We start from the raw sequence: 24,715 nt of genomic DNA on the forward strand, positions 1-24,715 counted from the left end.
TAGAGTTAGACATATGTGGTACATTGCAACACTCTCTAAAATTCAAGTGGTTAATAATAAAAATTAAAAATTCAAGTGGTAACGGTGCAGCACATGCCTAAAAGTTCAAGTAGAATTTATGTAAATTTCCCTAATTAAAAAACTTAAAACATACACAGGTAAATAAGGTGGATCTTGAGGGCATTATGGAAATTTAGGAGAGAAATAAAAACAGCAAGCAGAAGTGTTGGGCCGTGGGCGTAGAAATCTGTCAATAAAAGAAAGAAAGAGAGGGAGAGAGAGGTGAGGAAGGAACGCAAAGCCAGGGGAATTCGTAATATCCACTCCCTCCCTATCCACCTATATTACTCTCACAATCCCAATTTCTATTTTGCAATCCATTTTTCTCTCTTCATTTTCCCAATAAAAAATCCTCTCTCTCTCTCTCTCTCTCTCTCCCCATAATTATCTCTCTGGGTTTTCCCAAGTTAGGGTTTTACGAATCAAATTGATTTCCTTCTCAATGAGTTCCGGCTCCGTCTCCTGCCCTCCTGCTGTTCCCAAAGACTTGGCCAAGAAGAAGAGGGTAAGGCTCTTCCCAATCTCCGCTTTCTCTTATCTCCTTCTGCATGTCTGCATGTGTGCTTGCTCGGAAATGGAGGGAAATTCAACTATCAAGTTTGAATTTTAACAAGAATTGGTCCATTCGTGAAATTCACTTGAGTGTTCTCTTAGACAAAATTGCGTTGGAGTTGAATTTTAATTTTTAATATTGCGAGCTCGCCCTTACTTTTTTTATTTTTTTTCAGACAAACCGGTTGGCCAAATTGAAGCAGAGTAAGCTCGATGTTCGCCGTGAACAATGGCTTTCACATGGTATTTCTCTCTCTCTAAATTTTCTTTTTAGAGAATAGACAACATTCAAGTCTTCTGTTTTTGGTGGAAAACGAGTTAAAGTTTTTATTTTTCACTAGGATTGTCTTTACTATCATATTTTTTCTTTAAAAAAAAAGAAAGTGGCACTCGTTTTCTTGATGCATAAATTTCTCAATACAGTTTGTATTGGGATGCCGAAATTGGCATCTGTGAAATGCATCGAATTGAATATGAGGATGTTAAAAACATTTACACACTTTTTTTTTATAATGAAAAAGGAAATAAATTTTTCTTATTTAAAGTTTAACATAATTGTTCTTGAATGTTGAAGTTAAGCTTGTCTCTATGGCAATACTAAATGTGTTGTTGGTCGTCAATGTACATAGGTAATGCTAAAAACCAGACCAAGACGCCAAGCTTTTTTATTTATTTCCTGACATGATTATTCAAATCCGCCCCTATCACGAATCACAACCAATTTATGAAGTGGCACCTGACACTTTATCTTCTTTTATTGGTCACATAACCAAATACTGGATTTGAAATCAACATAAATTGATGATCTTATTTCTTCGCCCCACCCTCTCAAAAGGACAAAAAAGGTTCACAAGAATCACTTTTTACAGAATAGTTTAGAAGTTTTTGAAAGTTTATCTCATTTTTCTTATGTAATCTTGATGCTGATAAATTTTGTCTGTAATGCAGTCAAGAATAAAGGGCAGAAGGTGAACTTGGATGGAAGGGGTGGGTCACCTACACCCTCTAGGCAAATAGATAATGTGCAAAATGGATCTTTGGACAATTTGGAAACGAGTTCAACAGGAGGAGAGAATGAAAATACGAGTATCCGTGACAGCGATTTGGAGTCTCTGATGAACAGCCTGAGTGGAAGCAGTTTGGATTGTAATGATTCAATGAAGAATCTTAGTGAGAGCTGCAGCAGTGGTTGCTCTGGAAATGACAGCAAGGAGGATGCTGATGATGGGTGTCTAGATGACTGGGAGGCTGTGGCGGATGCTTTAAATGCAGATGACAATAAGCATAACCCTATTATTGATTTTCCTGCCAAAGCTGAAATCAGAGTTGAACCAACAAGTCCCGAACTATCTAGGGAGAATCCTGGAGATGAATCATCAAAACCAGAGAACAGAAACATGGTTCCTGGGTCATGTACGACGCGTTGTGCTTGGAGACCTGATGATGCTTCTCGTCCTCAGAGCTTGCCCAATGTGCCGAAGCAGCATAGTTTCCTGGTGCAATCAGACTGGCATTGCGGCCATGGAGCCATTGCATGGGCATGGCAAAGCATTGTGCCCCAGCCTTCTTCATGTCCCATATGCTATGAGGATTTAGATGTCACAGACTGGAGCTTTCTTCCGTGTTCATGTGGTTTTCAGCTTTGCCTCTTTTGCCACAAGAGGATTCTAGAGGCAGATGGGCGATGTCCAGGCTGCAGGAAGCAGTATGATCGTGTAAATGGGGTGATAGGCTTTAATGGAGGAGCTACAACTTTTAGAGTAGCTTGATCGTGCAGTGTGAGTACCAGATCCTAGAAAGAGAGTTTCTATTTCTTGAAGTTTATGTATATCGGCTTTCTCTAGTTTTCGTGTCGGTCGTGTCTGTCGCACTTTTATCATAGTTAACAAAAATGTGAGTATAGTGATAGAGGCGGGAAGCAGCCTGGTGGTAACTGAGCTTGGAACTTGGATGAGTCCAATTCCTGTATGATGTTTAGCATATGTTGGTGTAGGAAACTGATGCAGTTATGTGAATACATGGGATGCTACAAACTTTCAGAATAAGAAATTGAAGTGTATCTGCTTTATTCTTACTTGTGTTGCATTTTCTTGAATCAAACGGCCTTTGTGCAATTTTACCATTTTTGTTATGGTTGTGCCATACTTTCACCTCTTTTTCAAAATATTTCTTCTGGATCATCTTATGAAGTCAAAAGATTGTGCTTCTGTTGTCATTTGGCTCTTCTGTGGAAGTGAATTTGAGAACCCATGTCTGTTGATGATGAACATTTTGTGGGCATGAATTTTGATGCCTTATGGCCAGTCCTTGCCAAGTGGAGAAGCAAGCGTATTTCAAGTTCTGGGTGGAACAGATATTTCTGCCTGTCTTGATTCGTTTGAATTCTTGCCTTCTACTGTGGACCTGCCAGATGGGATGTGGAGCCAATGCTTTCTGGTGGCCGAGGTGGTTGCCGCGGTCACTTGCCATGTACATCTGTCCATGTGACCTGTTAAAATCTGAATCCATGCTGGTTATTCTTATTTTCTTTTTCCCCTCTTCTTTTTGCGGGTGAGGTTAGATCCTAGCCAGTGTATAAATGTCTCTAACTCTACGTATGTATGATGAGTACGAAAGTGTGTCGTGTCCCATGGAGATTCGAACGTAGAAAATCCCGACTCCGATTCACACAAGCACACAAACATAGACCAAAATCTGAGACTCTTTTTTAAAAGGAGACCATCATATTCGAGACTTGAGAAGTAAAAGCAATAAAATAATAATTGTCTTTGTCTTCTCTTTTGGTCCAAAAAAAATGCTTTTTTCTATTTTGTACCACAGGTAAAATAAATAAATATTCTTTTGCTTAAAATGAGTTAACGTTCATGGCATGTGGTCACGTGTCAATAACTAATAAGAGGCCTAATAATGATAATGCAAGCTGTTCAAAGCACGTGGTCACATGCCTTCATACAGAGGAGAGGACGAACCTCCTCGAAGCCTTCCCCAAAATGAGAAAAGTAAATAGAAAGAGGATTTTTATTATAAATGGTCCATGAATTTGTTAAAAGTCTTCATTTGGCTCCTCAAACTCACAAATTAATCAATGCGATCTTTTATCTTTTCGTCTACATATTAATCTAGCCTATATTGTCGTATTTTGATAAAATTTGCTTTAAATTTGATAATGTATCATCACACGACGAATTTTGAATAGTTCTTTATGTAAAAATAGTGCTCATCTTTGTCATTAAACTCACATTTTTGCTTAATAAAGTCATCATTCTTTATATTTTGATTCAATTAAGGAGAACAAATAACCTTGTTGAGCAAAATACATGAGGATTACTTTTTGTCATCACTAAATAGGTTGTATTTTGACGAAAATATCATTTTAAAGTTCGTCACGTGCCATCATGTGATCAATTTTAATGAGTATTTTGAAATTTTCACATAATTCAACGAGATGGACCAAACTTGTATGTGAACCAAAACAATAAAGAGTAAATTGATTGATTTGAAAATTTGAGGACTTGAATGAAAACCTTTGAAAAGCTAAAACCCATTAGTGATAACAACCGAATAAAGAAATTTCTAAAAGACCGAAGGCGAGAAGAAAATTCCTCGACAGCAAAATATTCATTGAATTCAAACCAAACCGGCAAAGCACCCAAATTTACAGACGCGTTTTCTGTTACGCAGAAGAAATAATAATAAAAGACGTGTTGCGTTTTCATTTTCCCATAATCTTCTTTCCACACTTTCTCTTTGACCATTTCACTACAAATATACACATTTCTCTCTTCTTTCTTTCCATTTCCGTTTCACGCTCTCTAAACAGCTTGCTCTGAAACCTCACAGCGATGCTTTTCCTCAGACCCGTTTCTGTGCTTCTCTTCCTCGTCTCTTTCATTCCCTTTCCCACAAATGCAATCCGATCGTTTCCCGACGCACACGCACAAATGGGTCTGCGATTCTCAGAGGCGCCTGAATACACAAACGGATTGAGCTGCCCTGTTTTGGGTCTGAATTTGAAGAGTTCGGCATTGGCTTGCGATCCCTCGCTTGTTCACGTCGCGATGACCATTGATTCAGAGTACTTGAGAGGCACCATGGCTGCAGTTCACTCTGTTCTCAAGCACGCTTCTTGCCCAGACAACACCTTCTTCCACTTCATCGCCTCAGATTCAAGTTTGGTCAATTTACAGGACCTCACTCGCATTGTCCAATCCACCTTCCCTTCCCTGAGTTTCAGAGTTTATGTTTTCAGGGAAAGACTCGTCAACAATCTGATTTCGTCTTCGATTCGACAAGCTCTCGACAACCCATTGAACTACGCGAGAAGCTACTTAGCTGACTTGCTCGACCCCTGTGTGGAGAGAGTGATTTATCTCGACTCTGATGTCATAGTTGTGGATGATGTGCAGAAGCTATGGAAGATTTCTTTATCTGGGTCGAGAGTGATTGGTGCTCCAGAATATTGCCATGCAAATTTCACCAAGTATTTTTCTGATGGGTTTTGGAAAGACTCTGAGCTCTCTAAAGTTTTTGAAGGGAAAAAGCCTTGTTATTTCAATACAGGTGTTATGGTGATGGATTTGGTGAGGTGGAGAGAGGGTGAGTATACGAAAAAGATTGAGAATTGGATGGCGATTCAGAAGGAGAGGAGGATTTATGAGCTGGGTTCTCTTCCACCATTTTTACTGGTTTTTGGTGGAGATGTTGAGGCCATCCACCATAGATGGAACCAGCATGGGCTTGGGGGTGACAATATGGTGAACAGTTGCAGGTCTTTGCATCCAGGTCCTGTTAGCTTGTTGCATTGGAGTGGTAGAGGGAAGCCATGGTCGAGGCTGGATTTGGGAATGCCTTGTCCAGTTGATCTTCTGTGGGCGCCTTATGATCTCTACAAACACCATCACCATCATCTTCACGATCAGCATCATCTTCAACGTCAACATCACCACCACCAACAAACACAACAATTTTCAATGTTGTAGCACAGGATTATTTTTTTGATTATTTATATTTTGTTGGATTTCCTTCGATTCTTTGGTACATAGGAGATCATAAATTTTACCGTATGTATATAAAGAGATGTAAACAGAGTGAAAACTGCGGGGCACATTGTTCCAATTCAAGTTCGACATTTTTCTCAAGTTCTTTTGACTATTTGCTATTTTGTTATGGCTTTTCATCCCATCCAGGCTGGGCAGAAATATAAAACTCAGAACTGCGGTCATTCTCACAACCACTTCCGCAATAATTATAAGTGACAGAAATTTCTTTGATACTTCTTCCAATCAGTATGTTTTTATATAGGCGGTGCAGATACATGGACCTTCAAAACAAGGACTTATAATATACATCTGGACTTGTGGAGACTTGAGAGCAATTTCCATATTTTGAAACTTCAATTCAACCCAAATACAAACATAACCGCAAAAGCTGCAAGCAAAGATTTAAAATTCGTAGGCTGCAAAGAACATGATATCCTGCAAGTAATAATGACCAGAAGCGGAGAGCAGTTTCAATTATTCCGAAAGGAGTGTTGGTTGCTATGTATTTCAGCTATACACCCTTGCAGAGGTAAATGGAATTTAAATGTACATTATAGGTTAATTTATAGAACGATGGAAGAGGTCGGAACATGAAGCGATAACTAATTTGGTATTCCGTAAGAAGCTTTCATTTGAAAGAAGAATAATTATACAGATGAACATAAAAAACCAAAAAGGTAGATATAGAAAGGTTGACATAGATGAACATGAAGAATGTACACGCCTCCCACTTTCCTCTCATCACAATAATCCAACAACACAACTCAAATGTAATCTGTTCTCCAAGCCTCTTAAGTGATGTCCTAACAACATGCACCTGCCAGCAGAAAACGAAACCTTTAGAATGCAATCTCTAATGGAAATTGGATCGATTAGTAAGATACTAAGATATACATATCACCTATGTGAAGATTGACAGTTCCCAGAAGTGAGTTATTGCAGTGAAAATTTGGACAAGCAAGAAAACAAGCCATTTAACAAGGACAACGATAGAAGTCTAACCAGAAAAGCAGCTTCGCTAGGTAATCTCGTGAAGTTCCCACGGTATCACATAGTTCGCCATCAGCATCTAGGTCATTCTCTATATTCGATGGGACAGAATCTTCCACAAATTCTGAGGAAGTCCCATCTTTAAAGAATCTTTGCAATATATTTTGGACAAGCTGGTGTATAATTTCCTCTACCTCTAATGATGATGGCCGAGATAGTTCAGTCACCTGTTAAAACAAATCATCATAGCATTATAATAAGGCTCCACTCTATACAAATTTTAACTAAGTAGCAGAGCAACAAAATAGTTAACAGGCAGATTTGAGATTATCACCATATTTGAATCTAAGGACCGTAGATAATCCAACAAATCATTCCTATGTCTTCTGTCATATTCTAATTGCACATTTTCCTGCTTTCGAGCTTTCAGTTCCTGAGACAGAGCAACAAAGCATTAACACATTCTGCTTTAAAATATTGTACAATGCTTTAATCATTCCGAAGAAAGCTCAAAAAACCAAATACCAGATAGTTCAATGAATTAAGCTTCATAATATTTAACTCAAAAAAAACAAAATTGTGCATCTTATATAAGACCAACACAAAAGAAAAAAGAAGAAGCGCAAAAACCAAACTTTGAAGCTCATAGACCAAGGAAAATGAAGCTTGCTTTCAAAACTAAAAATTGCTAACAAACAAGTTGTCCCAACTAGAATTCAAAAACTTCACTACGATAGGTACAATTGGAAGAAATGCACTAGAAACTGTGAATGTGAAAAAAGTAGGAAACTTAGAGAGCAAATGCTCACCTCCTTCACATTGGTCAACTCCGATTGCAACCTCTGGATATAATTCAAAGCCTCCGGAGACAAATCCCCAAAAACTTGAGGAGCTGTTGAATCCAAGAATTCGCTACTCATCCGAACGCCATTTATACTATGCATTTCCTCACTCTCTGCCATCTCCGATGCCCCACCAATCTTCGACCGATCCGACGGCATAGAATTTTCCGAAGAAATGTCGAAATTTCTCATCAACGATATCCGATACTCGGCGTTCCACAGCGTGTACCTAATTGATAATTCCGAACCGCGTTTAATTAATCCAATTATGCGACGAATTCATTGAAATTTGAAGGAAAAGAAAGATAGCGTAGAAATGTGAATTACCCGGTGATTATTGAAGAGGCGAGGAGGCGATCGAGAGGGGCTTTGCAAACCCTAACAGTGACGGAGAACTGATCGGACGGGAGTAACCCCAGCATAGTAGAAATCGTCTGCTTCATGGAGTCCTTGGCGGAATCCGAAACGCCCTTGGAGATAACGGAGGTGTCGAGGGGTTCAATCCGCTTCAGCATGTTGGCGATTACGGAGAAGCCGCGGTCGAACCCGGACTTCCGAGTCGAAACGAACTCGTCCGAGACGCCGCCGCCGTCTACGCCCGATATGAGGCATCTGACGGCGGGAGATGAGCTGGTGGCTAAACGACGCCGTCGGAAGGAAGGGAGCAGAGGGCGGACGAGAAGGTGGCGGGAAATCGGGGGCGGTGCTTGGCAAGGCTTGAGAGAGAGGTCGGTGAGGCGAGATAGAATGAAGGCTCGGGCTGTGGCCGCCATGAATTGCAAGAAATTACGGAGAGTGAGCTTTTTATTTTTATTACAAGCTCTCCGCCTCTCTGTGTATCTTACAGAGTGAGATGATTCTGCCTTTGTGGCTTGTCCCTGCTGTAATCTTTATCTTGCCCTTTCATTTTTGTTTTTTGTTTTTTTGTTTTGGTCAAGGCCCTTTCATTTTTGTTTGCTTTCGTAAGTTGCGCGTTGGTTAGTGAGTTTCCCCTGGTTTTTCAACCGAATTGCGGATTCACCACTGGTAGACCAGACGCTTTGGGTACACCGTACTCCGTGGAAGCGAGTATAATTTTGTTGTGAGATTTGCGAATCAATATTCATGTGGATGTGGATTAGTCGGTTCCCAATTCCAAATAGTAATTAGTCACTAATGACCATCTGGAATGGAACGGGATTCATATTGTGCATGAATTTAAGAAATTGGAATTAATATAATCAAGTGCGTCCATAGAGTGTCAACTTGCGATTGGACCAAGTATGAAATAAGGTTGAAGAATGTGGTCACTGCTTATGAGTAATGATGGTTTGCATAGACAGCAACGAAAGCCCTCGTCATTTTAATTTACAGCAGATGAAGTCATTTTGGTTTAGCCATCTAATGAAAGCGAAAGCAAATGTGTGTTAAATTATTTGGTTTTGGTCGTCTTACACCCGAGACTTTGAATCCACTTCTTATTATATTAGAGTTGTTACCTTCTTACACCCGACTTTAAATCCACTTCTTGTTACATTAGAGTAGTTTAGAATTTTGTTGGTCCTACAAGAGCGTTATTGTGTAATGTGTATGGCTCAGATGCCACCTCACCGCAGCTTTGAGACCACAAATGGAGTGATTTGACCCCACCAAACGGGCCGTTTTATATACCATCTTTTTGCTTTTTTTTTTTTTTTTTTCTTGGATTCGTCATCCACAACTGAGGTCTCTCCTTGACAACCATTTCAGTGCGTCGCTGCATATAGATGTTTGATGACCAGCTATATCCTTAATGGGAGAGAAAACTGAGATTTTGAATTCTCAGATTAACAAAAATCTTGCTGTGCTGTTAGGCATAACTTTGAGTAATCCACCAAAGGGAAACCAAGGAGCAGAACTCAAAGATTATTACCCTTTCACCAGACAACAATGGTACAATCAGATACAAATACACAATGAGGGAATGGAAAACACACAAAGGATAGATCAACTCCAACTGATTACAACATGAAAACTGAACCATTTCATCTCACATTAAGTAAAACAATTCAATAAAACACTAACAAATACAGGCAAAGTATTGAAAATAAAACCAAAAGATATCTTCTGTTCTAAGATACTAAGCACTCTAGTTTGACAAACCAAAACACATTTGATCGAAGTAGGGAAGACAAAATCTATGGGTCGACTGTGCTTACTTGTTGCCACTCTCCATCGACAGATTCTTTCCACAATGTTACATTGTTATTTCCATCAGCCACAGCAAGTAAGTTTCCGGTTAGTGACCATGACACCCTCCAAACCGGGGTCTTAAAATCCTTCAAAACATTGCCCTCCCACTGCTCACCTTCCTTGGCCACAGTCCAAATAACTACTGTTCCATCCTGTGAAGCACTTGCAATTGTGGACTTGGGAAGTCCCAAGTTGGGTGCCCAAGCTACATCTCTCACCCAATCACGGTGCATCTGAAGGGCAGGGAAGCAATCCATCTTCCATGTCCCATTGTACAGCTTCCACACCTTCACAGTATTATCACACCCGCCAGAAGCCAGCTTATGAACAGGATCAAGCAGACCGGATCCAACTAGAGCACCAGGAGCCATGGATGGGGCCCATGAAACAGATGTTACTCCAACGGGGTGAGCTTGATCTATCCTAGTGGTGTCCCAACCACCATCCGCCCTGGCAGTGAAAACCGAGATATTCCCATCAGAAGAACCACAAGCTAAGCTAAGGCCAAGTTCATGAGGTGCCCAAGCAATGGAATTTACAGATGACTTGTGATCATTAAACACATGAGCCTGTTGCCACTCATTTGGATTACCCTCCTTCCAAATTATCACCTGGCCATCATAAGAACAGGAAGCAAGGAGTGACCCAAACTTGGGATGCGCCCAAGCTACCTCCCAGACGGGGCCTCTATGAGCTGACAATGTAGCTAGATGCTGTGAACCACTGCCGACACCAATTATCTTAATGGTGGCATCGGACGAAGCTGTTGCTAGACGCTTTCCGTAGTAATCCATGGCTACATCGTGGACAATGTCCTGGTGACCCGTTTCAATCTTCTGCGCAGGCATCGTGACTGATTTCTTCTCTTGTGGTAAAAGTCCTCAAATCCCCTTTTCTTCAATTTCTTGGCTGTGTCTCCTTTACGCTTCCTCTGGATTCCAATGGTTTGAATATCAAAATTGATGGCAAATAATCCTCTAACAAATTTCTCACATAATTGCATTACAGATAATACCTATCGGTAACAATTCTACAAAGAGCAGTAACTCACAAAATTAAATAAAAATGCAGCAAAACTATAAATTTCAGAGAAAATTGACTCATAGCACGTTGAAAATCTAACAAAAATTGTGCAGTATAAAACCCACATTTGATGTTCATATCTTATCACCCCCAAATAATTAACAACAAGAACACGGAGAATATGCACCCAAAGAACTATATAACGTCATAATTGAACTGGAAATTATTTATTTAAGGTTAATTACCACGAAAAAAGAAAACCTAATAACAATTATTCAAGCAATTGTAATTTTCGAAGGTCCAGAAAGAAAGATCTATAAACGAAGAGCGGTAGATCTGAAAATTTAGCGCCACAAACTCTCTCACAGATTTCATATGAGGGAAACGAAATAGAAATAAGAACCGTAACGGATGAACGACATACCTCTGAGAGGAAGATAGAGGACACGTCGTCGTATCTGATCGGAGTTCCAGTTCAGAGAAACGCTTATCGCTCGCTTGTAACTTGTAACTTGTAACTCGTAAGACGAGAGAGTCCCAAAAATTTCAGGCTTCAGCTCAGCGTGTGTTTCTTAAGGACGTGTTTGGGCACGGGATCTCTGATATATGATGACAAAGCCAATCCAGACGTAGGATAAGCCCACTCTTCTAATTGGCCCAATTATATATGGGCCTTGCAGCTCGTTTAGCCCAATTGGCCCTAATGTACTCTTTTTACCTTTTTTTGTCCTTCTACTTTTCTAATACTTTTCCGATTTTTTTTAAAGACATTTTCTATTGAAAAGGGCAATAGCATATTAAACTCATATACACAACATGAATGCTAAGACTCGAACTCAGAACCTTGCCCAATGAAATAATACTCCAAATCACTACCCTAGTAAATGTTATATACAGTGCAGCGACTTTATCAACTAAATCAACTCTATAATTTTTCATTATACCGTCTACTCATGCTGTAACACATGAACCCATTATATCACCGGATAATCCACCTATCATACTCCAGTATGACACGTTAATTTTTTATATTCGTGATTAGCGTTTAGAGTGGACTAACTAGAACAACTAGAAAGAAGACTGTTCTTGGCAGGCCCCACCCACCACAACCACCAACAAGAGTAAAGTCGGTCGTCTCTTCATTTTCTTCTCCTTCCTCCTCTCCGCTTCTTGAGCTTCAGAATTGAATTTGAGATCCCATTCCATCTCCTCGCATCTCCACCAAACACGGACACATAATCTCATCACTTCACAAAACAAAAGCCATCTTTTTTTTTTTTCTTTTCAGAAAACTAAAATAAAATATCAGACACAGAAAAGACGGTTAACCTAAGCCCAAAAACAACAGCAGCAGCAACGACAATGGCTTTCTCGTCGTACATTGGCAGCACCCGCCGGGGAGGGTGGGCCAACTCCCTCCTCCCCTCCTCTTCCAACCCCAAATCCAAGCTCACCAGAAAGCCCCGCAGGCGATTGCCCCTCCGAGACTTCATCTTCGCCAACTTCTTCACCATCGGCCTCTCGATCTCGCTCTTCTTTTTCTTCGTCGTCATCCTCCGTTACGGCGTTCCCAGCCCCCTCTCTTCCCACTTCAAATCCAAATCCTCCACCCGTTTCCCCAAGCCCCGAAAGTCCGCTTCCCGCAAACCAGTTTCGGCAGGCGATTCGGGCAGCGACACCGCGATGGGGGCCACCGTCGACATCACGACCAAGGAGCTGTACGACAAGATTGAGTTCTCGGATGTGGACGGTGGGCCCTGGAAGCAGGGGTGGAGGGTGAGTTACAAAGGGGACGAGTGGGACTCTGAGAAATTGAAGGTGATTGTGGTGCCCCATTCGCATAACGATCCTGGCTGGAAGCTCACTGTCGAAGAGTACTATGAGAGGCAGTCCAAGCATATACTGGACACCATTGTCGACACGCTTTCGAAGGTGAACAGCTCTGTTTTTTCTTAATTTCTGATTTTCAATGGGTTTGTTTTAAATGATTAATGCACTTTGTTCCTGTCCTATTTTACGGGGCCTTTTAATGTGCAAACGAGTTTCCATTTGCAGTTCCAGTTTCTGATAAACTCTGTGTTTAAATTTGATGTCTTATCTTAAATGCTTTTTGCTTGGATGGGTTGTTCAACTTATTAGTATTAAAAAGAACCTTATAGAAATGAAGGGAACCCAAATTACAACAAGTTTTTTGGTTATTATTAAACAACTTCCTTTTTATGTTTTAGCAGTTATTGAAGCTCTTGTTTTTGCATTTCTGTTGAGTTTTTCGTTTTAATTTTTAAAATTTTTATGAGTTTGTGTGAGATTCAGTGGAGTGGACTTACTTGGATGTGTAGGATACCCGGCGCAAGTTTATATGGGAAGAGATGTCTTATCTGGAAAGATGGTGGAGGGACTCCTCTGACCTCAAAAGGGAATCATTCACCAATTTGGTGAAGAATGGTCAGCTGGAAATTGTTGGAGGTGGCTGGGTAATGAACGATGAGGTAATATTCATATTCATAGGGTTTCATACAAAATTATTTAATTTCAAAACTTAAACCACATGCTTCCCCATTTGGGTGTAAGTCTTGTCTTCCATTGTCAAAGTTTACCATATGATTAGACTACTCCTAGTACATGAAGTGATTGTGTAACCAGTGCATTCATACTTTTGAAGCTTAATAGATTGGATCCTCTTCTTCATGCAGGCTAATTCACATTATTATGCCATCATTGAGCAGGTACGTTAAAAGTTTTTATTTTTAATAACAGTTATTACAATTTTATGCATCTCTTATGCCACTGATTGTTGCTTTATCTTTGATGTATCAGATGACAGAAGGAAATATGTGGTTGAATGACACCGTAGGGGTTATTCCTAAAAATGCTTGGGCAATTGATCCATTTGGTTACTCACCTACCATGGCATATCTTCTCCGCCGTATGGGTTTTGAAAATATGCTTATTCAGAGGACTCATTATGAGCTGAAGAAGGAACTTGCACTGCATAAAAATTTGGAGTATATATGGCGGCAGAGCTGGGATGTGGATGAAACTACTGATATTTTTGTCCACATGATGCCCTTTTATTCGTATGATATTCCACATACTTGTGGTCCAGAGCCTGCTATTTGTTGTCAGTTCGACTTTGCTCGAATGCGTGGCTTCATGTATGAACTCTGTCCGTGGGGAGACCATCCAGTAGAGACAAACCAGGAAAATGTTCAGGAGCGGGCACTAATACTACTAGATCAATATAGAAAGAAATCAACACTATACAGGACAAATACACTTCTTATTCCTCTTGGTGATGATTTCCGCTACATAAGCATTGATGAAGCTGAAGCTCAGTTTAGGAATTATCAGATATTGTTTGATTATATAAATTCTAATCCGGGTTTAAATACAGAGGCCAAGTTTGGAACTCTAGAAGATTACTTCCGGACCCTTCGTGAGGAGGCTGAAAGAATAAATCACTCACTACCTGGTGAGATTGGTTCCGGTCAGGTTGGGGGTTTTCCTTCTTTGTCAGGTGACTTCTTTACTTATGCTGATAGGCAACAGGACTACTGGAGTGGCTATTATGTTTCGAGGCCTTTTTTCAAGGCTGTTGATCGAGTACTAGAGCAAACACTTCGTACCACAGATATGATGATGGCTTTCCTGCTTGGGTACTGTCAGAGAGCACAATGTGAAAAATTGCCCATGGGGTTCTCCTACAAGTTGGCCGCTGCTAGGAGGAACTTAGCTCTTTTTCAGCATCATGATGGTGTAACTGGTACTGCTAAAGATCATGTGGTCCTGGACTATGGGACTCGGATGCACACTTCTTTGCAGGACTTGCAGATTTTCATGTCTAAAGCTATTGAAGTACTGCTTGGAATACGCCATGAGAAAAATGACAATAACCCTTCTCAGTTTGAGCCAGAACAGGTGAGATCTAAATATGATGTTCAGCCAGTTCATAGAGCAATCATGGCTCGTGAGGGAACTAAACAGTCAGTGGTGTTTTTGAATCCTCTGGGGCAGACAAGAGAAGAGGTTGTGATGCTTATTGTTAACCGTCCAGATGTAACTGTTCTCTACTCAAACTGGACATGCGTTCAAAGCCAAATATCCCCTGAATTGCAGCATGATAAAAGCAAAATTTTCACTGGAAGGCATCGTGTGTACTGGAAGGCTTCTGTTCCTGCGCTGGGCTTGCAAACATATTACATTGCTAATGGGTTTGTTGGATGTGAAAAGGCCAAACCAGCAAAACTAAGATTCTTCTCAAAGTCTATGTCTATATCTTGCCCCACTCCATATGCTTGCTCAAAAGCAGAAGTTGATGTGGCTGAAATCCAGAACAGGCATCAAATACTCACCTTTGATGTCAATCATGGTTTATTGCAGAAAATAAGCTATAAAAATGGTTCCCAAAATGTTGTGGGTGAAGAAATAGCTATGTACTCTAGCTGGGGAAGTGGAGCCTACTTATTTAAACCCAATGGTGATGCCCAGCCTATCATTGAAGCAGGTGGGCAGATGGTGATCTCTGAGGGTCCTTTGGTGCAAGAAGTATATTCGTATCCAAAGACAGCATGGGAGAAGAGCCCCATTTCTCATAGCACCCGTATCTACAATGGAGAGAATACTGTACAGGAGTTTCTTATTGAGAAGGAGTATCATGTTGAGCTTCTCAGCCAGGACTTCAATGACATGGAATTGATAGTTAGATACAAAACAGATATTGATAACAAAAGAATATTTTTTTCTGATTTAAATGGCTTTCAGATGAGCCGGAGAGAAACCTATGATAAAATCCCAACTCAGGGAAATTATTACCCTATGCCTTCTCTTGCGTTCATGCAAGGATCCAATGGCCAGAGGTTTTCAGTTCATTCTAGGCAGTCATTGGGTGTGGCCAGCCTTAAAAATGGATGGTTGGAGATTATGCTGGACCGTCGTTTGGTAAAAGATGATGGACGAGGTCTTGGACAAGGAGTGATGGATAACCGTGCAATGAATGTAGTCTTCCACATTGTTGTGGAGTCTAACATTTCAGCCACATCAAACCCAGTTTCCAACCCATTGCCCTTAAGCCCCTCTCTTCTTTCTCATCGTGTCAATGCTCACCTGAACTATCCATTACATGCATTCATTGCCAAGAAGCCAGAGGAGTTATCAGTGCAGCCACCCCAAAGATTTTTCTCCCCTTTAGCTGCTCCCTTACCTTGTGATCTGCATATTGTAAGTTTTAAGGTTCCCCAACCTTTAAAATACTCACAGCAGCCTCCCGAAGATTCTAGGTTTGTCCTAATTTTACAGAGACAGAATTGGGACTCTTCATATTGTCGGAGGGGAAGATCAGGGTGCACTAGATTTGCTGATGAGACGGTGAATCTGTTTTACATGTTTAAGGAGCTTTCAGTATTGAATGTAAGAGCCACTTCCTTAAATCTTTTGCATGAAGACACAGATATGCTTGGGTATACTGAGCAGTTTGGAGATGTTGCTCAAGATGGACACGTTCTCATCTCTCCAATGGAAGTACAGGCTTACAAGTTAGAATTGCGGGCTCACAAATGAATGTACTAGCAACTGATTTCGTTACTGTATTCTCATGGTTGCTGCTTCAATGACGTTCATAGCTAAGAGAAACAGTGTGTCCTCATCTCTCCCATGGAAATACAGGCTTACAAGTTGGAATTACGGCCACACCAGCGGATGTACATTTCATCACCGTATTCTCATGGATGCTGCAGCGATGGGTTTTAGTAGCAAATAATTGAGTTATTTTTCATATCCCACTATCAGCATGATCAACCTGGGAGCACATATTTGCTACTATTTCAATACATCTTGCCAAGTCAGGGCAAAGACGAGTTAATCGAGTAGTGATGCAGTCAGAGCAACCATCCATGGTTGCCCTTGTGAGCAAGTCAATTTGGAAGACATGCCCTCGGGATTCTTTTTGTTGTAAAACTGCTGCTAACAATTATGCGAGATAATTTTGATATTTGGGTTGGGATTACTTATATGAGACGAGGGACTAGCATTTGTGTTTACCTCTTCAAAAACGGTACCGACGCCAATAGTGATGCTTTGGCTTTTGTTTCATATATGATTTTGTCTGAGGTTCTAGAGTCATGCTTTATTAATCAAGTCTGAAGATTGACAGTTGAAAATTGGTCATATCCTACTGCATGATTTTTCACAACACACTTCTTACTGAAGCTTTTTGTTTTTTAATTTAGTTTTAACAGTAAGATGGGAAGTATGCAGTTAAAATTTTGTTTTCTAATGTTTGCCTTGAAATAGATATTATTAATGTTTATCACTGAATTCGAATACAAACGGCAAGAAAATATTCAGAAACATTTCCTTCAACAAAATAGTGACTTATAACAAAAATTTTCTTTTCTGTTGCTGTCTGAATAAAAATGTTGCCTAGCTGTTCTTGTAGCTCAATCATACAATATAGTTAACCAAAATAATTTAAGCAAAAAACTCTGGCATGCACACGAGTAGAAAACAAAACCAGGAAGCTTTTGCAATCTATCCCTTCAGTATTACAAAATGATTTCCTCTTGTACGCTAACATTAAGAATCTTATTTGGGAGAACAATGCTGTTAATCACCACAACTTCGTCTTCGACAGTCACCTCTTCTCCTGCCAAAAGAATAACAGAGAGCTCAAATTGGTCAATTGCTTTAAAATTTCTTTGCGCATTGACAGCGTAAAGACATGAGAAACCAAGCATGCATACCAAGGATTGTGATTCCAAGTTTTGCATTGTAATCTCCGTCAGCCTAAACCAATCAAATAAATTTTAGTTAGCTACAAGTCCAGAGAAACTTTTGAATCAGTCTTCTGATCATGTTGGAAATAAAACTTTATTTCCAGGTCAAGAATGGAGTTCTGTTTACTGTCATTTCTCTTTGATTTTTAATTATTTTTAATCTTTCACTTCAAAATAGCTTTTGTATTTCGAGAATTTTCCTTATCCCTAGCTGAGATTGATCTCTCTCAAATTGACGTGATCTAACAGACTTTATTATGACATGATGCAACTACATCATTAGACATGCCTGGACACGCGACCATTTGCCAATAGACGACTTCCATCCAACAATAGCATGTATAACAACTGCATTTTCCTGTCATGAAAAAGAACATTTAAGTTTGGATAAATTCAATAAACACTCCCATGACATTGTAGTTCTAGTTTATCCATGGATACCAACTTCAATACCTTGATTTCCACGTCATCCAAGACAATGCAACTTATAAGCCTTACCCCTGCACCTACACGAACATTTGCTGAAAGAGAGACGTTGGGACCAATCTGTGCACAAAAGTAACTCACACTTTAGAAGAGATTATGCTGCATCCACTATATTCACCGTCCTACTTCAATATTCATCTACAATATATACACGCAACCGCAAACAAGGACAGAACAAATGGTAAAAGATGATATGGAAGTGGAACTACCTTAGCAGTTGGATGCACTTTTGCTGAAGGATGAACATAAACATTACCAACAACTGTGGCGTTCTTTGTACCATCTCCACTAGCTAAAAGATGTGCAGAGTTAATTCGGAATTGAGAAAGATACAAACCCGAACACTTCAAAGACATTCTGTAATGTTACACAAAGATTAGTATAAGGCAAATGATAGTAAGAGAGGTTAAGGAAAAAGGAAAATTAAATGACGCTATTAGGAAAAATTACTCTACCCTGGAGTCTTTATCTGTTCCCAGAAATCCATGGTCTCATATGTATAGAGTTGCTTCTTTCCAGCAAGAGGTGACAAAATATCTTGATCCAATCTGACAAAGTCTGTAGGAAGAGTCCTGTTGAAAGAGTGTCTATCAACATGAAAACTGACACCAACAGAGGCTTAAAATGATGTAATAATACATCGAATTTTGAGCAATAAAAACTCTATTTCTAAACACACGTAGTATTGCCTTCATGCCCCAATAGATGAAATTCCAGGGGATTGCAAACAAAAGTTCCTTCTTCTAGTATTAACACAAAAAATATCATAACTTATAAACAGGTAATTGCAACAGAATCGATCTGGAAAGCATGTTGCAATTTATATGCACCAAAAAACATGTTGCAACTTCTGACACAATTAGTAATAATTTTTTGTGCAAAATGGAAATTTAAAGGAGAAATAGCTATCAGTTCATTATTCGAAGTACACAACCAGGAGAAAGAGGCCAACCTTGTTGCAGACTGGAGGGCTTCAAAGCTGGAGATGCGACGTAAATTAGCTGCAATTAACAAAATACAAGTCACACTCCCAGAAATTGGAGAAATTTTCTTGCATATTGAAGAATGAATTAAATAATCAGATATGGAGGAAAGTCAATCAATGCGGTGTGCACCATTTCCAATTCATTAGATAATGTGGATATTACATATCATGCAGATGATCCAAGGTGCAAACGAACATACAACGAATATTGCCATAAAAAGAAAAAGAAAAAAAAGAGAGTAACCTCTGCCCTCTCGGTGAGTAGAGACATCTTGAATGGCAGTAAAAATGTCTGGGGTAAATACATAAACACCACAGTTTATCAAATCACTCACCTGCATTTTGGAAAACAGATAACCTTTACAAAATGTGGCTGGGAACAAGAAAATACAAATGAACAATTGAGGTCAGCAACCACCAATTATATGAAGAATATCTGGAAATTAACTACACCATGTACGTACAAAAGTCTCTGGTTTCTCGGTGTAATGCAAAAGTTCTTTGGTGGTTGGATCAGCAACCAACTCCCCAAACTGGTTGGCAGATTCAGCAGAAACCTACAGATAAACCCAAAAAAAGCAACAAAAAAAAAAGCAAAAAAAAAAACAACGGATAATGAAAAACGAAGAGGAAAGAGCTTCAGAAATATGGACCAGAGTTGCAACATTTATTCAACCATTCAAGCAGTTTGTCAACACACAAACCTTGATTACTAACATTGTACCCATCCCACCATATCCTTTATGAGCCTCTGCAAGAATAAAGAAAAACAGAAAGCAATAGAAGCAATTACTTTTCGCAACTCTTATCCATAATTTAAACCAATAAAATCCTAGTTAACATACAGAATAAGGAATACAAAGCTCACCAAGCATGTCTGGTAGTGGAAAACTGCAGCAAACATCACAATTCAGCAAAAAGATATACGACTGCCCAACAAATACAAACACAACATTATATGAAGTAAAATCTTATTAATACATAAAAGTGGAAACGAAGAAGAGTTAAGCAGAGAATTCGAACCGGGCTGTCTTCCATGATAATATCTCTGTAGTAATAAAGGCCACCGGCAGAGCCATGCGGCTTGTCCTCTCTCAAGTACCTCACTGGTACTTTGAGCTCATTGGAGATGGAAGACACATACAGTGCGAATTCCCGCTCTTCATAGAATCCAACTAAAAAGATTTGAGCCAAATTCGGTATCTGTAAAATAACAGAGCATTCAGAATTTTCTGTTAAACTTGAAATCCATAATCTTTGATCGGATTTTGGTTGAAGATTAAGAAAGCCAAAAGCCAACCCTTTTACAAGCTGAAATGGGATGGTGCACCATAGCTTGCCCAGCCAATGGGAACAGAGGTTTCGGAGTGTTGAATGAAAGAGGCCGAAATCTAGTGCCTGCCCAGATGAATAAACAGAACAAAACTCAGCAAAATTGAAGACTTAATTTATTTCATTAAAAAAAGAAAAAGAAAAAAGAATGAATTACATGAACAATACCTTTGGTTGGCCCGCCCACCATGATTACAGCGACTACCTTCTCCTCCATGGCGGAAAAAGAAACGGAAACCCTAGATCTTGAGCTGGTGAGGAGATCTCAGCTGCTCAAAGTGTTCATAGGCTAAACTGATGTCCAGACAAGTTGAAAGCTTGAAGCTTTGAAGGAAGAGTTCGTTACTGACTCACTGTCCAAACTCGTACGTTTTAAAAGCACTTCACGACTTTTTGCTTCTGTGGTGAGACTTGCAAACTAATCAATAATTTTACAGAAGCGGATCCCAAAGGAGAATATTATTTGTAAGTTGTAACCATACTCCTACACGACGTCGTCAGGCGCAAGGTACGTTTATAAGCACGTGACGTGAGGCATTTAAGAGTTTAGCTTTTTATACATATTTTCATTTTAACATGACATTTTATATAAAAATTCTTAGAGAGTTTAATTTTGAGAGAAAAATTTATAATTAACCATTTGTCATTTTCTAATTGGTTCTTAGTGTGCTATAATTTTCTAAGAATCATTTAAAAAATGACAAGTAGTTAGTTAAGGGTTTTTCTCTCCTAATAGGTATTTGTATAAAATGTAATCTTAGAATGTGCCAATTTGTGTAAAGCCCTTAAGAGTTTGATTTAGAAATAAGAGGCCCATTTTATAGTGTAAAAAGTTTCTCCTTAAAACACATAAAAATTAGAGTTCATTCACTTCAGTTTTTGTTTTCTATTTATACAAGCAATATTGAGAGAGGAAAAAATCGAACTTAAGACCTCGGATGCAGAATAAATACTTATCATCACTTGAGCTACAATCCATTTACCATTTCAAGTTTACAACATCAAGTGCATCCAATATAGTAGTTATAATATACATTTTGTTTTCTTACATTTAGTACATTTATGTTCTATTTTCCCTTCTTCACTGCGTTCGCTTTTTTACTTCTTCTAATTTTCCCTTCTTCACTGTTTTCGGGGAGCAGAATACCACCCCAATGGCTTTTCAGAAGTGTAGTGGGTGACCTGCTTTATGCTCAAGTAGTTTTCCAGGCCCCTGCAGGAGCGGCACACAATCAATTATTAGACAAAAAGTTATATACAACCATCCAAGTAAGGAAAGCCCTTGCTTGGAAACTCTGAATGTGCCTTACCATTCTCCAAGTTCACGCCCAATTCCGCTGCGCTTGTTGCCTCCCCAGGGGGCTTCATTGAAGCAGGGCTGTGAGCAGTTTATCCACACAATCCCTGACTGCACAGCCTGCAAAACATAAACCAAAAACAAATGTTTCTCTGGAAACATGCAAGATATATGTAAGTAGAACTCAGCTTGAGATTGCTACGTATGATCGTCTTACCTTGGTGAAGCGTTCACACCTTTCCAAATCCTTTGAAATCACAGCAGCCGCCAAGCCATAGCTATGAGGCAGAGACAGAAACATCAAATATTGGTTGCTTGTCAAATAGGGAAAAACAAGTTTGCAGACAAGTGCTGGAGCAAAAACATTTTACTCACTCAGTGTCGTTTGCTAGTTCGATGGCTTCATTCTCCGTAGTGAATGTTTTGACACATAAAACCGGTCCGAAAATCTCCTCCCTCCAAATTGACATTGAGGTGCTAACATCTGTTATGATTGTTGGTTCAATGAAAAACCCTTTCTTAAGATGCTGCCATTCATCCATACAACGTGGTTTAGAAGACTACAAGAGAAGATGCTGGCATGATATTTATATTCGAGAAAGTGAGAATCAGACAGGTTTTTACTTGAGGACGGGCACCTCCATATAGAATGGTTGCACCTTCGCTCTTGGCTGTTGAAATGAAACTCATGATCTTCTCATACTAAAGAAAACAGAACAATTGTTATTCAGTAGGGCTCAAATTTGACATCTCTGCTAAAATAAAACGTCGTCCTTCACTACACTCTTTGTTGCATGCAAAGGAAAAATGGAGTGACAGAGCTAAAATCAGCCAATATTAATACCTGTCCTTCACTTATAATGGCACCAAGCCTGCAACCTTCTTCCATGGGATCAGAGATTTTGATGTTCTTACTCCAGTCAACAAGTTTTTCTAAGAATTCAGCTGCAATGCTTTCCTGACATAATTGGGGCGCGTTATGAGAATTGTTGATACTTAACTAGAAAGAATATAGGGTTTAGGGTTTAGGGAGACAACAAAATGGTCTGCTTCTCATGCTTACATGAACAAGAAGACGAGATGTTGCACTACAGATTTGACCATTTGTAAAAAAGCAGCCAAAGATAGTCCATTCTGCAGCTGTTCCATTATTCAGTTATATCACGCTTAGGCTCTCAAAGATGATATACCAGTAACCAAAATATAATGTGATGAAGTTTCCAGCATCTTATTAGAAAGTAAATTTTTTTTCCCTACCCAAAACACTTACCAGTATCAAGGTCTGCATCCTCGAACACAAGAATTGGACTCTTTCCACCAAGTTCCAATGATACAGGCTGCAAAAAGCAATATACTAGATCAGAAGACAAGGGAAAGAGAATTGATGTTTGTGATTTTGGAGATTGCAATACTTGCATATTCAAAAAGTGTAGGACAAGACCTTGATCAATTGAGCTGCAGCTGTCATGACCTTAATTCCTGTTGCTGTGCTTCCAGTAAATGCTATCTGATTAATACGAAAAGTTACTTAATTTCACCAGATCAAGATACAATTGGAAAGAAACTGCATGAGTGACTTATGCAGGGTTTTGAAAATTTTGAAACGAGAATTCAAAGCCAGACCTTGTCAACATGACGATGAGATGACAGAGGGGCACCAGCTGCTGAGCCTAACCCAGTCACAACATTAAGGACGCCAGAAGGAAGATCCACCTGTCTGCAAATCTCTGCCAACTCCAAACAAGTCCTGCAAATAATATTAGGATGACAAACCCAGAGTCTAGTTAAGGAAACATAATGAGAAGAGCAATCGAAAAATAGATGTGAAACTCTCACACAGATGCCAATTCGGATGGCTTGAGTATAGCAGTACATCCGGCGGCCAGAGCAGGAGCGACCTTCCAGGTAGCCATCCAAAGAGGGTAGTTCCTTCAGCACACGGATGAAATTAATTGACTATATTTTTTCCATTTATAAAAAAGTACAATTTTCAGAATAAGAAGGTAAAACAAAGAGGAAAGCAAATAGATGAACAAAGGAAATGGAATAAGTAAAAGATACCAAGGAGGAATAAGGGCAACAACTCCAATGGGTTCCTTAAGGACATGGGTCTTGAATGACTGCTGCTGTATAGACACAGTAATTTTTTGCTTCAAATCCAATGCTTCTGCAAGCTCTGCATAATACTTGAAGCAAGAAGCACAATTTTCCTGAATTGGACATAATTAAGCCCACTTAATAACTTAGAAAAAATTTGATAAATTAACCATACTCTAATATACAACAAAGACTGTACTAGTGTATATACCATATCAGATATTGCTTCATCTAGTGGCTTGCCAGTGTCGATTGTTTCAAGTTTGGCCAGTAGAGACTTTCTCTCCAAAATCTGCATGGAAATAGGAAGAAGAAGAAGGTCAAGAAAAAAAATAAAATTGCGGAGCTGGTCTGTATATTAACAATTATGATCATGAGATTAATATATAATATACCATGTCAGAAATGGCACGAAGAAACTTCGCACGATAAGCACCAGAAGCAGAGGACCAATCCTTCCCTTCATTACTGAAGAACGCCGTGCGAGCAGCATCCACTGCCATATCCACATCTTCAGCAGTAGCAGCTGCTATGTCCCCTGAAAAAATAAAAATAAAGAGCAAATAACTGCTGAAATTAAACTTGGTCCATGATTTCTGTACACGTATATAATTCGAAGTTGAAATGAAAGACTACATACCTACAATCTCTTCAGTGGCGGGGTTGATGATTGGGATCCGTTTCTCCAGAAGGGGTTCTCTCCATTCGCCCGCGATGAAGAGCTGACGAGAAGGAACAGGGACGGCCATGATCAGCAATGTTTAAGTCAACTGTCACACAGACACTCACTGAGTCGACACAGAAGTGTTAAGTATGGACTCATGCATGCATTGTTTTTTCAATGGACTTTAAACTTTTCTCTAGCGTCCTCTCCTGCGGGTCTTTGTCATAATTTTTATACTTACATTTCTTTTCTTAGTTGTTAACGTTTTCCTCGTTTTCGGTTGCGCCTTGCCATCCCAACATTAAACGATTATTTGCTTTTCTGTCCTTTTCGCTAAGAAGACGACTGCTTGCAGATTTAATAATGG

General features: G+C 39.5%; 7 protein-coding genes across 9 annotated transcripts; 3 read left to right on the plus strand and 4 right to left on the minus strand.

Moving 5' to 3' along the window:
• The first annotated feature begins 240 nt into the window (after positions 1-240).
• LOC117623381 lies at positions 241-2,686 on the plus strand. The gene is made up of 3 exons (XM_034354331.1): positions 241-565; positions 789-855; positions 1,561-2,686. The coding sequence occupies exons 1-3, from the start codon at positions 503-505 to the stop codon at positions 2,379-2,381; spliced, it is 951 nt and encodes a 316-aa protein (XP_034210222.1). The 5' UTR covers positions 241-502; the 3' UTR covers positions 2,382-2,686.
• A 1,654-nt stretch (positions 2,687-4,340) lies between these two features.
• On the plus strand, positions 4,341-5,763 carry LOC117620964 (probable galacturonosyltransferase-like 10). The gene has a single exon (XM_034351223.1). The coding sequence runs from the start codon at positions 4,455-4,457 to the stop codon at positions 5,589-5,591; it is 1,137 nt and encodes a 378-aa protein (XP_034207114.1). The 5' UTR covers positions 4,341-4,454; the 3' UTR covers positions 5,592-5,763.
• Positions 5,764-6,119: 356 nt separating this feature from the next.
• LOC117620963 lies at positions 6,120-8,377 on the minus strand. Its single transcript, XM_034351222.1, has 5 exons — positions 7,811-8,377; positions 7,451-7,712; positions 6,976-7,074; positions 6,654-6,868; positions 6,120-6,468 (listed from the first exon to the last, which is right to left on the minus strand). The coding sequence occupies exons 1-5, from the start codon at positions 8,254-8,256 to the stop codon at positions 6,393-6,395; spliced, it is 1,098 nt and encodes a 365-aa protein (XP_034207113.1). The 5' UTR covers positions 8,257-8,377; the 3' UTR covers positions 6,120-6,392.
• Positions 8,378-9,356: 979 nt separating this feature from the next.
• Positions 9,357-11,325, minus strand: LOC117620965 (protein transport protein SEC13 homolog B). The gene is made up of 2 exons (XM_034351224.1): positions 11,142-11,325; positions 9,357-10,625 (listed from the first exon to the last, which is right to left on the minus strand). The coding sequence occupies exon 2, from the start codon at positions 10,540-10,542 to the stop codon at positions 9,640-9,642; it is 903 nt and encodes a 300-aa protein (XP_034207115.1). The 5' UTR covers positions 10,543-10,625; positions 11,142-11,325; the 3' UTR covers positions 9,357-9,639.
• Positions 11,326-11,738: 413 nt separating this feature from the next.
• LOC117620960 (alpha-mannosidase 2) lies at positions 11,739-16,881 on the plus strand. Its single transcript, XM_034351220.1, has 4 exons — positions 11,739-12,649; positions 13,057-13,206; positions 13,411-13,443; positions 13,535-16,881. The coding sequence occupies exons 1-4, from the start codon at positions 12,080-12,082 to the stop codon at positions 16,271-16,273; spliced, it is 3,492 nt and encodes a 1,163-aa protein (XP_034207111.1). The 5' UTR covers positions 11,739-12,079; the 3' UTR covers positions 16,274-16,881.
• A 171-nt stretch (positions 16,882-17,052) lies between these two features.
• LOC117620962 (mannose-1-phosphate guanyltransferase alpha-like) lies at positions 17,053-20,702 on the minus strand. The gene is made up of 14 exons (XM_034351221.1): positions 20,459-20,702; positions 20,259-20,356; positions 19,982-20,161; positions 19,827-19,887; positions 19,663-19,709; positions 19,423-19,515; positions 19,203-19,293; positions 18,926-18,974; positions 18,429-18,545; positions 18,183-18,330; positions 17,941-18,033; positions 17,777-17,845; positions 17,455-17,497; positions 17,053-17,357 (listed from the first exon to the last, which is right to left on the minus strand). The coding sequence occupies exons 1-14, from the start codon at positions 20,505-20,507 to the stop codon at positions 17,257-17,259; spliced, it is 1,239 nt and encodes a 412-aa protein (XP_034207112.1). The 5' UTR covers positions 20,508-20,702; the 3' UTR covers positions 17,053-17,256.
• Positions 20,703-21,231: 529 nt separating this feature from the next.
• LOC117621204 (betaine aldehyde dehydrogenase 1, chloroplastic-like) lies at positions 21,232-24,678 on the minus strand. Of its 3 annotated transcripts, XM_034351547.1 has the most exons (16): positions 24,590-24,678; positions 24,325-24,454; positions 24,080-24,222; positions 23,896-23,976; positions 23,649-23,797; positions 23,424-23,516; positions 23,211-23,334; positions 23,029-23,094; positions 22,858-22,924; positions 22,651-22,727; positions 22,432-22,545; positions 22,212-22,289; positions 21,963-22,114; positions 21,805-21,865; positions 21,601-21,707; positions 21,232-21,503 (listed from the first exon to the last, which is right to left on the minus strand). In XM_034351547.1, exons 2-16 carry the CDS (start codon positions 24,431-24,433, stop codon positions 21,413-21,415), a joined length of 1,512 nt encoding a protein of 503 aa, XP_034207438.1. In that variant the 5' UTR covers positions 24,434-24,454; positions 24,590-24,678; the 3' UTR covers positions 21,232-21,412. The 3 variants fall into 3 exon arrangements, with proteins under 3 accessions (XP_034207438.1, XP_034207439.1, XP_034207440.1); XM_034351548.1 differs by having other exon boundaries at positions 22,651-22,721; positions 24,325-24,678; XM_034351549.1 differs by having other exon boundaries at positions 21,963-22,071; positions 22,202-22,289; positions 24,325-24,678.
• Between the last annotated feature and the right edge of the window lie 37 nt (positions 24,679-24,715).

This window comes from Prunus dulcis, chromosome 3, assembly GCF_902201215.1.
Source record: "Prunus dulcis chromosome 3, ALMONDv2, whole genome shotgun sequence".
Lineage (NCBI taxonomy): Eukaryota > Viridiplantae > Streptophyta > Magnoliopsida > Rosales > Rosaceae > Prunus > Prunus dulcis.

Bases quoted from the DNA above. Each gene is read 5' to 3' on its own strand.
- LOC117620964 (XM_034351223.1), top strand. From the start codon at position 4,455: ATGCTTTTCCTCAGACCCGTTTCTGTGCTTCTCTTCCTCGTCTCTTTC.
- LOC117620965 (XM_034351224.1), bottom strand. From the start codon at position 10,542: ATGCCTGCGCAGAAGATTGAAACGGGTCACCAGGACATTGTCCACGAT.
- LOC117623381 (XM_034354331.1), top strand. From the start codon at position 503: ATGAGTTCCGGCTCCGTCTCCTGCCCTCCTGCTGTTCCCAAAGACTTG. The intron at 566-788 runs GTAAGGCTCTTC...ATTTTTTTTCAG, and splicing joins ACTTGGCCAAGAAGAAGAGG to ACAAACCGGTTGGCCAAATT. The intron at 856-1,560 runs GTATTTCTCTCT...TCTGTAATGCAG, and splicing joins TGAACAATGGCTTTCACATG to TCAAGAATAAAGGGCAGAAG.
- LOC117621204 (XM_034351547.1), bottom strand. From the start codon at position 24,433: ATGGCCGTCCCTGTTCCTTCTCGTCAGCTCTTCATCGCGGGCGAATGG. The intron at 22,925-23,028 runs GTCTTGTCCTAC...TGCTTTTTGCAG, and splicing joins CTGCAGCTCAATTGATCAAG to CCTGTATCATTGGAACTTGG. The intron at 22,290-22,431 runs GTATTAATATTG...TGTTTTCTTTAG, and splicing joins CCATTATAAGTGAAGGACAG to TATGAGAAGATCATGAGTTT.
- LOC117620962 (XM_034351221.1), bottom strand. From the start codon at position 20,507: ATGGAGGAGAAGGTAGTCGCTGTAATCATGGTGGGCGGGCCAACCAAA. The intron at 18,975-19,202 runs GTTACTCTCTTT...TGTTAATTGCAG, and splicing joins TACTCACCGAGAGGGCAGAG to CTAATTTACGTCGCATCTCC. The intron at 17,846-17,940 runs GTATTGAAGTTG...TTTTCATGACAG, and splicing joins TGGATGACGTGGAAATCAAG to GAAAATGCAGTTGTTATACA.
- LOC117620963 (XM_034351222.1), bottom strand. From the start codon at position 8,256: ATGGCGGCCACAGCCCGAGCCTTCATTCTATCTCGCCTCACCGACCTC. The intron at 7,075-7,450 runs GTGAGCATTTGC...GCTCTGTCTCAG, and splicing joins AGTTGACCAATGTGAAGGAG to GAACTGAAAGCTCGAAAGCA. The intron at 6,869-6,975 runs GTGATAATCTCA...TTGTTTTAACAG, and splicing joins GGTCCTTAGATTCAAATATG to GTGACTGAACTATCTCGGCC.
- LOC117620960 (XM_034351220.1), top strand. From the start codon at position 12,080: ATGGCTTTCTCGTCGTACATTGGCAGCACCCGCCGGGGAGGGTGGGCC. The intron at 12,650-13,056 runs GTGAACAGCTCT...TTGGATGTGTAG, and splicing joins TTGTCGACACGCTTTCGAAG to GATACCCGGCGCAAGTTTAT. The intron at 13,444-13,534 runs GTACGTTAAAAG...TTGATGTATCAG, and splicing joins ATTATGCCATCATTGAGCAG to ATGACAGAAGGAAATATGTG.